This window comes from Solanum lycopersicum, chromosome 1 (genome assembly GCF_036512215.1).
Source record: "Solanum lycopersicum chromosome 1, SLM_r2.1".
Classification (NCBI taxonomy): Eukaryota; Viridiplantae; Streptophyta; class Magnoliopsida; order Solanales; family Solanaceae; genus Solanum; species Solanum lycopersicum.
This window is the reverse complement of record NC_090800.1, coordinates 89,501,743-89,515,773: the sequence shown is the minus strand read 5'-3', so window position 1 is coordinate 89,515,773 and position 14,031 is coordinate 89,501,743. Positions and strand designations below refer to the sequence as shown.

The window sequence follows — 14,031 nt, the reverse complement described above, 5'->3', positions numbered from 1 at the left end:
GAAGGAGTACCAACTACCAGTAAGAGATTCATCACATTTTGGTGCACAAAGAGATGTGTTTATCAATAATGAAAGCAAGCAACACTTTATTTCTGTGAGAATTGTTCCCCCTGAGAGATAGACAAGTTATACACTTGGAATGGATGAAATATCAATTTGGAGTTTGTGAACCTGGTTCAGATGTGGATGGTAAAGCAAGGTTCCCCCTAAATTAAAGCATGAGTGACTTCAATACTGAGATTTTAATCATTAGGCAGTTTGGGATTGAACGATGCTTATTATCAAAGAGGGTTCTTGGTGATCTTTATGAAAGTTGAATTTTTGATGATCGACCAGGTTCATTAGTGCTTATGTTTGACCCAAAATCAGGAAATTAATGCATTTGAAAAAGGATGGTACATACCTGAGTATTACAGAGAAACCAGGTTCCCCTTTTTTTTTGTGTTTCTCCGTGATTTACTTAATGGTGTTAGCAAAGAGTAAAGATAACATCCGCAAACTTTCTAAGCATTGTTTGAGATGTGACTTGAGTGTGTACCTGTTACAGTACGAGGTTGAGTTAGCAGATATTCATTGTATAATTACTCAAGCGTAAGATTATTCTTTTACTAGCCAATTATTAAAGGAAATCATGATAATGCATCAACTTGTTTCGATAACACCATGCTTTGACTGATTTTTTTCAAGTTTTTCATATTCAAGGCCTTGACAAGAATGTTGCATCATCATATTCTCCCAGATCAAATGAATCTCAAGCTGATTCACAGAGAACCAACCCTTGTCAATTTTTAATACCTTCCAATGAACAAAAGGACCATGTTCACACAACAAAGTTCCCCCAAAGGTGTGCCATACTCTTACTATCTCGATTGCTCTAATATTCCCCCAATCTCCAGAACCATAGATAAGTAGTAATTCATGTTGTAGGTGCATCAATGATTGTTAGCTGTGAACCAGGTTCATATGCAGTGTTTCCTAAATTTGCATCATCAAATATGTTTGATATCATGTCACTTTCTTCAATTTTTTTTTTCATTTTTCTCATCCTTTTCAAGGAATAAACTGCCTCCTTGAAAATCAAAGAGCGAGAGGAATTTTCTACCATTTTTAGCACCATTTTGGAGCATGCACTATTCATGTACCAAGTTGGCCTTTTCCCTCTCACCTTCACCTGAAACACTAGTCAAAGATTAGTCTTGGGAACCCAGATTAGCTTGGGCCCCTTTATGTGAGTAAAAGAATAAATAAGATTTCTTCTAGCCCATAAAGGCAAATAAGAAAACCTTTTATTTGGAGCATTTTTATTTCGAACCAGGTTCTTAGCCGTATCAGTCTTTTCCTTTTTGGTGAACTTAACATTTTTCTGAAAAGCCTCAAATAAAGTTTTACATTGATTCTTTAAATGACCTGAGTTTCCACAATGAGTGCATAAACTTTTAGACATGTGAATAGTGTGTGACACAAGATTATTCTGTTTTTTAAAACCTATCCCACTTCGACTAGTGGTTTGCTTTTCTTGAATCTGAGTTAAAATTTCAGAAGACCTGGTCCATCTAAGATTTCTTTCCAGATCCAGTTTGGTATGATCAAGATTTTCTTGTAACAACCTATTCCTTTCTGTTAAAGCTTGATATTTTATGGTTAACAATTTTAGTTTTTCTTCTAGAGCTAATTGAAGTTCACTAGCAGAATTTTTGCCCTTGTGACTTAACTCTGAGATTTTAATTTGTTCTTTTAATTTATTTTGAAGAAAGTGATTGTGTTTCTCAAGATTGTCATTGACTTCTCTTAAAGATGCATAGTTCTCCATCACTTGTTTTCTTTCAGAATTGACAGACTGATATGCATCTATAAGAGTACTCAATAAGGACTCTAGTTCCTTTTTAGAATATGATTCAATATTTACTTTGATGTGATGAAAACTTACCTTGCTTTGATTGTCATCTTCTTCATCATCTTCAGAATATGATCCAGCCATGAGTGCTAGTATGGTTTCTTGTGATCTGCAGGTTTCCTTTTCTTCCTTGGTTTCCACTGCTACAAGGGCAAGAAAGTCATAATTATCTTCTTGTTCTAGTGCAAGAAGAGACTGGTTTTCTGTCTCATCACCCTCAGACTCTTCATCAGATGAATTCCCCATTGCTGCAAAGGCCTTCTTCATTGACATATCTGCCTCTTGAGTTGTCATTCTTCTGTTTGAGGGGACAAACTTATCCTTTTTGATGTCTTTCCCCTTCTCAAAGTTTACCTTTTTCTGCTCTAAGGCCCAAAGTGGACAGAATTTGATGAAGTGATCTGGGCTCCCACATTTGTGACAAACCTGGTCTTTAGTGTTTTCAAATGGTTTTTGAAAAACTTTCTTTTGAAAGGTCTGCCCTCTCTTTAGCATTCTAGTGAACCTTTTAGTTATGAGGGCAATATTTTCATCTTCAAAATCATCTGATGCAGTAGCCTTTAGAACTAGGTTCCTTTCCTTTCTTTTTCCTCCAATTTCCTTTTCTTGGTTTTTCTTAAGTTCGTATGTGATGAGATTACCAATTAACTCATTCATTCCCAGTGAGTCTAGGTCGCGGGCTTCAGTGATAGCCTCGACTTTGCTTTCCCAAGTTTCAGGAAGGACACTCAAGAGTTTCCTTACTGCCTTTCCGTTAGGCACTATTTCTCCTAAAGAATACATCTCATTAATGATGGAGGTGAACCTGGTGTGCATGTCTTGAATAGTCTCCCCTTCTGCCATCCTGAACAGCTCATATTGCCTGTTCAAGTTATCAATTTTAGACTTCTTGACTTGCGTTGTTCCCTCATGAGCTGTTTGCAATGTTTCCCATATGGCTTTGGCATCTTGACATGGCGAGATTCGATTGTATTCGTCTGGTCCTATGCCACATATCAGAATTTTCTTGGCTTTGGCATTGTTTTGAATTGCAAGCTTGTCTTCAACATTCCATTCTTTTCTTTCCTTTGGGATTTTGGTGATTCCATCAGTTGCAGTTTTCATAGGTATGGTTGGGCCATCTAGAATTACTCCCCATAGATCAGGGTTTTCGCCAATAAGATGGTCCATCATACGATTTTTCCACCATCCATAATATTTGCCATTGAACAGTGGTGGTCGTGTTTGTGAAGCTCCCTCTTGTGGGGTAGGTGGTGCTGCCATTGAGTCTTTTCAAGGTGTGAATCTTTTAACGAAAAGACCTGCTCTGATACCAATTGAAGAAACCTTACCCCAGAACACGAACCAGGTTCGTGTAAGTTGCTTTTAAGTAAAGACAGAGTAAAGACACAAACACTTATTAAATTAAAAACCTTCCTCACTCAAGGAAGGAAAAACCTCGTTTTATTAATTTAACTATAAGATTTTGTGATTACAACTCAATAATCAAAAGCCTTATCTCTACTACTCCCTCGATTGACTCCAATCGATCTCTCCAAAAGGCCAAACCCACCTTTTGTTACAACTCTTACTAACACTCAACCCTACAAAGAGCCAAACCCACCCTTTGTACAATAAACTGTAAACTACAATTAAGAACAAAAACAAGACAACAATTCTACACGTTAAAAACCTTCTCACTCAAGAACGTTTTAAACGTAACAAATCTATCAATCTTGAAGACCTCAGTTTGATGAATAATTTTCTCTTGTTCTCTGCGTGAAGTCATGGAATTTTTCATCAGCGTCTTCTTCTTCTTATAGAGTTCCTTTTGCCTTAAGGTAAGGAAGTTATTGTTAAACTAGGATTCCCTTTTAAAGTACAATCCTTATTATATACAACTTCCTTCCTTAATAATATATTTAAGGTTTTCCTTATTTGTATCAACTTATACCTTTAATATATTATTTTTGGCTTTGACAAATAACTCTATTTTCTTGATTACTTGGCTGACCCATTTTACTCGATCTTGGACTCTAGCTTGGCTTCTTTTGCTGCGTACATTTGCTACTGATTATTTGTGCTTCTTGTCTATCATCAAAACATGAATTATCGATTCTATCATATTCTATCACACATTTTTATGTGTGTTTCTCTTAGGCATTGTTAATGTCATTGCAATCGAACCCAAAGCAGAAAATAACAAGGAGTTGTTTGGTACTTCTTCAATTTTTGTGTGGCGCTGTGGTTGCGGTGTCATCATCATGTACCTTCAATCGGATGGTTGGGGGGCGTCATAACCCAAAAAAAACATCACCACCAACTCACCTGTCTCCATCTCCATCTCCCGTTGATAATGCAGTTCCGCCATCGCATATGGCTTCTTCACCAATTCATGTAGCTCCATTCCCAGTTGATGATATGGTTCCACCACCGCACATGGCTCCCTCTTTGGCCCCGGCTCCAACGACTTCTTGCATCAAGATGGATGATTATGTATAAGATTTGATCACTTCTGTTTTCAAGCGTAAAATTTCATTATCCATACCAAATTTGTTTCAACAATGTCAAATGATTGCTTTTACAGAGGATTCGTGTACTCCAAGAAAGTACCATTTTTTCTGAGCAAAATCAGGAACAATTGCAGTCATCTATCAAGGCCCTGAAGCATGATCAATTCTTAGTACATTCATTAGATTTTATATTAGGCTGAACTCATTGGCATCAATTTTTGCTTAGATATCTTAACTAAGCTTTGTTCATCTTGGACACCTCGTGTCATGTCACATTGTGTTATATTGACACTTTTTATTGAATTCTCAAAGTGCGTGGGTTGCACTGATTTTAATCGTGTGAAAAATATTTTTTTATGAAAATAAAATTATTTTTTCACTTTATCTTCTTCCCTCTTTCTCCTTCATTTCACCATCATTATGTATTTTGATTTTGAGTAAAACAAAAAGAATCATACTCATTGAAAAAGATTAAAGAAGAAGCATAAATTAATCGGAAACAACTTACAAAAACTATCTTTTAAAAAAAAATCTAAAAATTAACATTACTATCTCAGCTGAAAAGATGGAGATTCACCATTTCTGTTACTATCTTGCTTCCTCTCTTCTACCAAAACATATTTTATATAGAATTTAATTATTAGTGATAAAAAAAATATGGGACGTCATTAAAAAAAAATTGGATTTAAATCTCCTCAATTTTTCTGACGGAACTCTACTTTCCGGTGAAAAAATTAGATATCACGAGTCAATAAAATGAATCCTAGAAAATAAAGTTTTTTCTTATTGAAATGTTTTTAAAATAGAAGTTTAAATGATTTTTCTTTCTTTTTCTTATAAAATTTTTTATTTTTTAAACCAAATTTACACATGTCTTCTCATAATTTGCCGGCATGTCATGTCATCGGTGAGTGGATCACACATATTTTTAAATTTTTGTTGATTATTAAATAATTGTCGAAATGACACAGTGGGACATATTATAAAGTGTTTAAAATGAACAAAGGTAAGTTGGAGTGTTTAAGTGAAAGTTGATGCCAACTTTAGGGGCTAGCGATGAGTTCAACTTTTATCTTAATCAGAGTGGCAGTTGGTAGTTAATAGTAGGGTGTACAAGCGAAATCATAAAGTCAAACCGAATTGACGAACTAAATCAAATCGAAAAAATCGATTTGTGGTTTTGTTATTGAAAAAAAAAATCCGACAACTCTTGATTTGGTTTTGTATTAGAATTATCATACCAAACACACACACACACGCATACGCGCGCACATACACACACGCGCGCGCGCACACACACTCACACACATACGCACCCACACACACAATTTATTTTATTTATAAATAAAAAAATTATTTACATATAATCTACTTTATTGATATATTTTTAGTTTGTTTATAGTTTTCAATTTTTATATATTTTATTTTAAAAATTATATATATATATATATAATTTTATTTTATTTATAGCTAAAAAATAATATTTATAATCTACGTTATTAATATACTTTTAGTTAGTTTATATATTCAATCTTTATATTTTATTTTGTATTAAGATGCGAAGTTACAATTATATTGTTATAGTTTTTCAAATACGAAGTTAACAATTTATTTTGTAAATATTTTTTGTATTCAGTTCGCCTCTAGCCTTTAATCTTATTAATTTAACATAATGAACGTTGATATTTCAAAAATATATATTTTGTACAAATGTGAATTTTACAGTATTTTCAAAAAGTTTTATTCACTTAACATTTTTTAAGTTTAGTTTATCAAATAGGTAAGTGAATATATATATATATATATATATATATATATATATATATATGTCCATTTTTAACAATATACTTGTACTGGTTCCTTTATAGAGAATCTAACATATACTTGCACTGGTTTTAAAACAAGCATTGAACATTAATTTTATAATAATGGTCATCTAACCATAAATCCACTTTTTATATTAATTTGTACAAAGGATATGGTGGATAAGCAATGATATCGAAAAATCCACTTCTTATATTAATTTGTACAAAGGATATGGTGGATAAGCAATGATATCGAAGTCATAAAAGGTAGGAGTTTTGTAAAATTTAAAAAGTAAAAACTAAAGATGATAGTTAATTATTACCTTTTTTTTTTTTCATTTTAAGACTGTCGTATGCCTTAATTTCTCCTTGCGCTATCACCCAGATTGGCTTAGTTTTAAAAGTTTTTAGACTTTTTTTTCTTCTAATTATATATAAGGTAATACTTTTTAAGTAAGAAATAAGAATAAACAAAATATTGAGCGTCAACATATATGTTTGAACTGTGTACTTCCCATCTAAGTTAGCAGCTTGACTTATTGGGTGAAGCTTGACATTTCATGCCACAGGTCACCAGCAGCACCGTCTTTTTTAACCCCTAGGCCACTAGAGCCATTGTTTGGGTTCTCATATATTTTGGGTTTCAATTTTTAAAAATAATTATTTATATATGTTATTTTTTAAATTTGAATTATATGTATTATGAGTGATGATTTCTGCTAAGAAAATTGCATTTCAAATGAAAATAAACTTGAATTTCGTAAGAGACAATTGAAAGAAATATGAATAGTGAAATCACAAATTCCCTTGAACAATCTTTTAGTGTTTATTGCTTTATATATGTAGGGTAGACCAAACTATTTTTTTCCCTTCAAAATATATTCGAACCAATTGAAGCATATGAAAATATTTTTAATTTCTTATTTAGTGACAAAATATTGATATCATTAGATGATGAGAATTTAAAATATATTGTGTTAACCTTGAACTTTCTTTAACATGTAATAATTATTTTGATATTCATGGTTTAGGTTTTTTTTTTAAAAAAAAATATTAAGAAAAATAATAGAAGTAGAAAATAATGATCTAACTAAAATACTTAATCAAATAAAAAGACTTGATTCTTTTTCAATCATGGAATAATGTTAATAGTACCTTGTACCGTTATCTCAACCGAAAAAAATTGTTTTGAAATTAAAATTGATTAAATATTCTTTAGCTATATCACCATTTGAAATGAATTATTAAAACAATTGATTATAAAATAGTACCTAATAAGTTCACATCTAAAATAGGAGACTTCTTCCATCTACGTAGAAAAGTAGATTTTAATAAAAGTATATATAATAATAAAAAAATATTAGAAGATCTCTCTTAAATTTTACTTTAAACTCCTAACGTTATTGAGTCAGCCCTGATTACCCGATTAAATCTGCGTAAGCATCAGTCAATTAGGAGACTTCTTCCACCTAGTAATACCTGGCTATCTATTCCATAAATTACCTTTGATTTCTAACGTTTATATGAGATTATTAAAAACAAAAGTTATTATTTTAAAAAAGTTAAAAATATCATAAATAAAAATTACGAATTTTAAGTAATAGTGATTGAATCTATACGTAGCACAACGTAGAAGCGATATTTGTCATATTCCAATTTTTCTTAATTATTGTGCAATGCACGTAGAAGCAAATCTTATCTATATCCTTTGTTTATTTTCCTCATAGAAGATCATGACACATATAGCCACAGTAAATGATTTAGCATATGAAAAAAATATATAGTTTTAAATAATAAATTAAATCAAAAGAACTTGACATCATGGGATTGAGAATATATTAGATTTCTGAAACCTTTTCTAAAAGATGCATTGCACCAAATCTTTATTGACTTCTTGTCTAATTATTTATTTGCCAAATAATTAATGCAAAGGGCTATCACTAATCACCAAAGTGTACTTTTTCTTAAATAAAAAATTGTTCTCATTGTCACCTCTTCTTCCTATTTGATCACCAAAATATATCTTTTTATTCTTACTTAAATAATCTATTAATTAAGTTGGTTTTATAAAGTCAAAAAATAACTTCACTAAAAGTGGAGTTCTACCTACATATTAGGGAAGAAAGTGAAACTCACTAGCCTCGAAATATGGAGATTGACTAGTAAGCTTCGAAAAGAATAATTAAAGTTTATGTTTTCATGTTTAAAATTAAAAAAAAAAAAAACAAATAAACAAACTGCTAACCAACTTTACGAATTTCCCCATCCATCAAAATTAAATAAGTACTATTTATTAATATCCAATTTTCTCCACCAATATATTATTAATGCTATTCTGATGTTCTTCTTATTACTTCAATTCGTAATATCTATTTAAATTACTTACAAAATCACTTTTTTAATTACATATTCTAAAAAATAATTAATATAAACGTTTATTCACAATAATTGATCTTTAGAGCCTATTTGAATAACTTATTTTGAGTGTTTTAAGTAAAAACATCCTCTTACCATTTTTATAGTGTTTGAGTAAAATCTAGAAATATTTTAAGCTCTTAATTTTAATCTAAAATATTATATATAAGTCATAAGTTAAAAATTTCTCACTTATGTTAAATTTATAAGTTATAAATCAAAAGACAATTCAAATATACTCTATGTAATCTATTAATTAGAAGTAAGTCATCTACGATTAATTATTTTATATAAAATAAGTTATAAATAAATATTCTCAAGAATATCAAATATTTCCAATTAACACATAAAATAAAATAATTATATATATATATTTATATGTTAAATTATTATATCTTATACCTAATTGCCGAAAGGTTGGGTCAAAGGTGGAGAGAGAAAATAGAGCCCAGATGGCACTGCCTCTATAAGCACGCCTTTGAGATGAATGACACATTCAGCCCAAACACAATCCAAAATTCAAAGTCACCCCCATTGCTTCCTCTATAAAATTGTATTACCCATTTTGTGGGTGATGAGGATTTACTGGATTTGAAGACCGAAAGAAAAGAGAGAATCGTAAAAGCAGAATAGAGGAGTACTGGTATTTGGTTGATGGTCTCATGGGTGCGACGGGTTCCAAGCTCGAGAAAGCCCTCGGAGACCAGTTTCCCGAAGGTGAACGATACTTTGGTCTCGAAAATTTTGGCAACACTTGTTATTGCAACAGCGTCTTGCAGGTTTAATACTCTTTTCCATACTTTATTCTTCTTTAAATCTTGTGATTCTTGATATTTTTTTTTTAAGTTGATGGGGGCGTTGTGGGTCAAAATAATTTTACTTCATAAAATCTGGGTTTTGTTGAGATTTCTAAATAACGATGATCCCCACCTACTTGGACTTGTTTCATTCTGATGGTTTTAATAATTTTATGAATTAGTTTAGTTTGGATTTTCATCTAGGTAAAGATGGAGGTTGTCTAGTTGTGTTGCTGTTGTTTACTCTTTTTTTTATGAGGATTATTTGGATGCTTAGTTTTGCAATTTGATGTTTTGATTAGTATTTCAAAGATGAAATTCGTCCTGAGGTAAATCAAAGTCCAGTAATGAAAATTACATTCGTGAGTTGTGAGTAATAGGACACTTCATTGTTGCATCCGATGTGATTATTGATTGATCCTTTTATCTCTTTTGATACAGGCTTTATACTTCTGTGTCCCCTTCCGTGAGCAACTGCTAGAGTATTATGCAAATAATAAAGGTCCTCCAGAAGCTGAGGAGAATCTCTTAACTTGTCTGGCTGAATTGTTCTCACAGGTAGCAGATTCAATCTGAATGTGTGGGCTTTCTATCTAATGAATGGTGTTTTGAATATTTGAGTATTCTGTTACGTTGAACATGAATTTAATAATTCTCAGTAAAGTAATTACCTTACTTGATAAAAGTAATTCTAGAGAAAGGTTTGGTGTCCTCCATGTGGCATGCTTAATTGAGGAATTTGGCTAGTCTAGCCTTAAATGTTAGCTATCTCTGTGTCATTGAATCGAGAAAATGTAAAAGGATGATAAATAAGCAGAAGAACTTCGACAATTGTCGACTTAATTCCAATAAAGTGCTAGTTCAGTATGTTCAGCGAGCATATTCCAAAATTGTCTTATTTTGGTCTGAGGAAATTCAATTGAGCGACGACAGTAGCATAAGATTTTTACTTTTCTCAATTGAGAAGACAAAAACACTATAATTGGCTGAGCTAGGATGATGGTGTTTGTTTAACTGAAGAGTCTAACCGAATTCCAAAGTTCTAGAAAAATAAGAAAACAAAGACAACATTATAGTGTAAGAAATATATAACAACTTCAAACTTTCTCTTCCAAACTCCCTTTCCTTGAACTTTTGTTTCTCTCTCTCTTGGTTATGTTGCTACATAGAAGAGTTTTAGCTATTTCAGACCTGAAAATGAGGATGTGCTGTTAATTGGTTTTGCCATAACTAGGATTTTTTTACCTTCAACCAGGTCAGTTTCTTCTTTGGTGTGTACGAGTGAATTTTCTGTTGAACAATGATTATTCAAGAGTTTTCATCAGGTTGTAGACACATAAATCGGATTGTTTATCGTGCAGATAAGTTCACAGAGGAAGAAAACAGGTGTTATAGCTCCAAGGCGCTTTGTACAAAGAGTTAGGAAGCAAAATGAACTTTTCCGAGGTTACATGCATCAGGTACGTGTTTTTCTATACATTTATGGATGCTTGCTATTTGGTGGAAACCATTCAACGTCTATGCAAGAATCATTTTTTTGTTAGATCATGAAGGGACAAGTCACTTCTTGATCAGTTTTTCTGACCATGATGTTCTTGGAGGCTTCAAGCGAATCTTGAATGAGCCATCACTATCTTTTAAGATAACTTCACAGTGGTGACCTATAGCAAGAAACCTGTTTAAAAGAAAATAAGAAGAATGAAAGGAGGATTATCTGAAACAAGAAAGAGAATACTCTCAAAATTTCCAAACTGGGAGATGTGCCATGCTCACTTTTACTTTAGATGCATAATTAGTCCTAAGATCATTTTAAAATGAGAAACCTCTTATACGTTACGTTGATTAAAAATAAAAAGAGAAACATCTTATATTGATCCTAAGTTCATTTATGTGCTTTACAGAAGTCATGAACCGTTTGAGTTACATTAATGTTATACTGCATGTCTGCATCTATTATTTAACCCGGAGCATCTTCAAGCTACTGTGACCTGTATGCCTTGATACAATGTATTTTCTTGTGGTTTACGTGCTTAGTGTTTTAAAACTGGTTTCATGACAGGGTAGAGAAGTTTTTACCTTCCTACTTGCCCAAATTGTGCTTTACCTGCTGAAACCACACCATAGCTTTATTGTTAAGTTATTGCATTCTTTATCTGATCATTTACATAGAGGTGGAAAACAAGCTTCACTAGGGTTTATGTGTGGTGGTTGCTAGAGGAGAAGAACAAATAAGAGGATGAAAGAGAAGAGTTAGTGTCGCGATGCTTGTGTGCCTAATGGCACTGGTAATGATAATGAGGAGAAGAAGATATAGTTAGGAAGGAACTTTGTTGTAAGTCCTATATTACCCTTAAAGGTTAGATATATCTGTTAAAATTACGGAGGGGTAAGTTAACATTCTTTTTAACGCTGAAGGGTTTTACTACTATGAACAATGGTTTAGGCAGCAAAGTGTTCAATTATTACGATGATATGATTTCTACTCCATTGCTATCCAGAATCATTAGGACAGCTACATACAAAATCACTTCCTACTTTATCTAGGTTGTAATAAAGTTGATTTTTGGTCATGCTTTTGCTCAGGATGCCCATGAGTTTTTGAACTTCTTGTTGAATGAACTCGTTGATATCTTGGAGAAAGAGTCACATGGAGCAAAAAGTTCAGCAGCAACTTCTCCTGAAAAAGTCTCAAATGGTACATGCAATGGTCATGCGAATGACGTTAAGGAGGAGCCACTTGTTACCTGGGTGCACAAAAATTTTCAGGTAAACTATCTAACTTTGTTTAGGAGTTTATCTTTCTTGTCTATAAATAATTTGAGGATGTCAGTTTTAGCATCGGCATTGCAGCTTCACAGGAGGTAGTGAAGGGAGAAATCAAAGATCTCTCTTAAATTTCTGTCAATAAAATTCTTTTATACTTTTATGTGAAAAAAAGAAAAAAAGTCATGGTTTTTTCCATGTTGGGTATTTTTGGATTTGTATCTCAGTGTAGGTGCTTGGAGCAGGACTAGGAGGAAAATGTGAAGTTCTCTAAAAATTCAATGTGTACTGTTTGAAAAGATTAGAGTCAAGGTCCTATATTGGTCTTCTGAGTTTCTATCTGATGCTTATGGATTTCTATCAGTGGACAAATTCATATATGTTTAAATTATTAGTGCTTGCTTCACTCCACTTGTGATGCAAATTTTGGATCCTAGGATTTTGCAAATGGTGTACTACTTTCTAGAGCTAGTGGCTGCTTAACTGATTTCCTTTTTTATATGAAACGCAGGGTATATTAACCAATGAAACAAGATGTTTGAGGTGTGAGACAGTCACAGCTAGGGATGAGACATTTTTTGATTTGAGCCTTGATATTGAACAAAACAGTTCAATTACAAGCTGCCTAAAAAATTTCAGTTCTACAGAGACCCTCAATGCAGAGGACAAATTTTTCTGTGACAAGTGTTGTAGGTAAGTGCCTTTACCTTTACCTTTTTAAATGATTATGGTGGATAAATTTACTTTTTTTTTTTTTTTTTTTTTTTGTGAATTTAGCTTGCAAGAAGCACAAAAACGGATGAAGATAAAGAAACCTCCACACATCCTGGTCATTCATTTGAAGCGCTTCAAGTATATGGAACAATTAGGTCGTTACAAAAAATTGTCTTACCGCGTTGTGTTTCCTCTGGAGCTAAAACTCAGCAACACCACTGAGAACACAGATTCTGAGTATTCTCTATTTGCTGTTGTGGTTCATGTCGGAAGTGGGCCAAACCATGGGCATTATGTTAGTCTTGTGAAAAGCCACAACCACTGGTTGTTCTTTGATGATGAGAACGCGGAGATCATTGATGAGTCTGCTGTTCAGACCTTTTTTGGCTCAGCTCAAGAGTACTCCAGCAATACAGATCATGGCTATATCCTCTTTTATGAGAGCCTTGCAGCAAGCAAGAGCTGAAAATAGTACTCACATGTTGAGACCTAACTGTTGGTGTATGTGTCTGCTCAACTTTTGTCGTGTTTAACTTTACGGTTCAATGTTCGAGACACAAGGGGTTGCTAGCGTTTTGACTTGTTTTAACAATAAAGAGATGTAAATCTTGGTATAGAAACTTTAATTAGATGTCGAAACTGTTTTGTTAGCTATGTAACTGCAACAACTTCCAGTGAACTCCATTGGCAGAAGGAAGCAGGAATAAGTCAAGTTTCTCCTTTGTGTAATTTCAATCTGAAAAACACTGCTTCTGTGTTGTTTTGTTTTGAGGTGCTGAGATGCACATTCATGGAGTATGACTGATGCTTGATTGCTCCTTTTCTTTCTTACAACATTCCCTGTATAGAGTTAATCTAACACACTTCTCTTCTACTCTAATTCTCGATTCATTCTTATCGTTACTATGCTAGAATAAAGTGAAATTTAAACACACTTCTCTTTGATTATTTTCCTTTTCTTACACCATGCGTGTATAAAGTTAATGTAACACGTTTTCCTTTTATTCTATTACTTGATTCGTGCTTTTAGATCATGAGAACCCACTTGGCTCTTATCTATGCTGGATATCTTAGATGAAAATTTTCATGAACTTCTCAACTCCAGTAGAAAGTGTAATTGGATGGCTTGAGTCTACTGAGTACGCTTCTTG

At 32.8% G+C, this 14,031-nt stretch overlaps 1 protein-coding gene across 1 annotated transcript; it reads left to right on the top strand.

Annotated features, from left to right (window-relative positions):
• The first annotated feature begins 8,999 nt into the window (after positions 1-8,999).
• LOC101250454 (ubiquitin carboxyl-terminal hydrolase 4) lies at positions 9,000-13,714 on the top strand. Its single transcript, XM_004230517.5, has 6 exons — positions 9,000-9,385; positions 9,845-9,961; positions 10,765-10,863; positions 11,987-12,169; positions 12,678-12,859; positions 12,944-13,714. Exons 1-6 carry the CDS (start codon positions 9,269-9,271, stop codon positions 13,344-13,346), a joined length of 1,101 nt encoding a protein of 366 aa, XP_004230565.1. The 5' UTR covers positions 9,000-9,268; the 3' UTR covers positions 13,347-13,714.
• The last annotated feature ends 317 nt before the right edge of the window (positions 13,715-14,031 follow it).

Bases quoted from the DNA above. Each gene is read 5' to 3' on its own strand.
- LOC101250454 (XM_004230517.5), top strand. From the start codon at position 9,269: ATGGGTGCGACGGGTTCCAAGCTCGAGAAAGCCCTCGGAGACCAGTTT. The intron at 10,864-11,986 runs GTACGTGTTTTT...GCTTTTGCTCAG, and splicing joins TCCGAGGTTACATGCATCAG to GATGCCCATGAGTTTTTGAA. The intron at 12,170-12,677 runs GTAAACTATCTA...TATGAAACGCAG, and splicing joins GGGTGCACAAAAATTTTCAG to GGTATATTAACCAATGAAAC.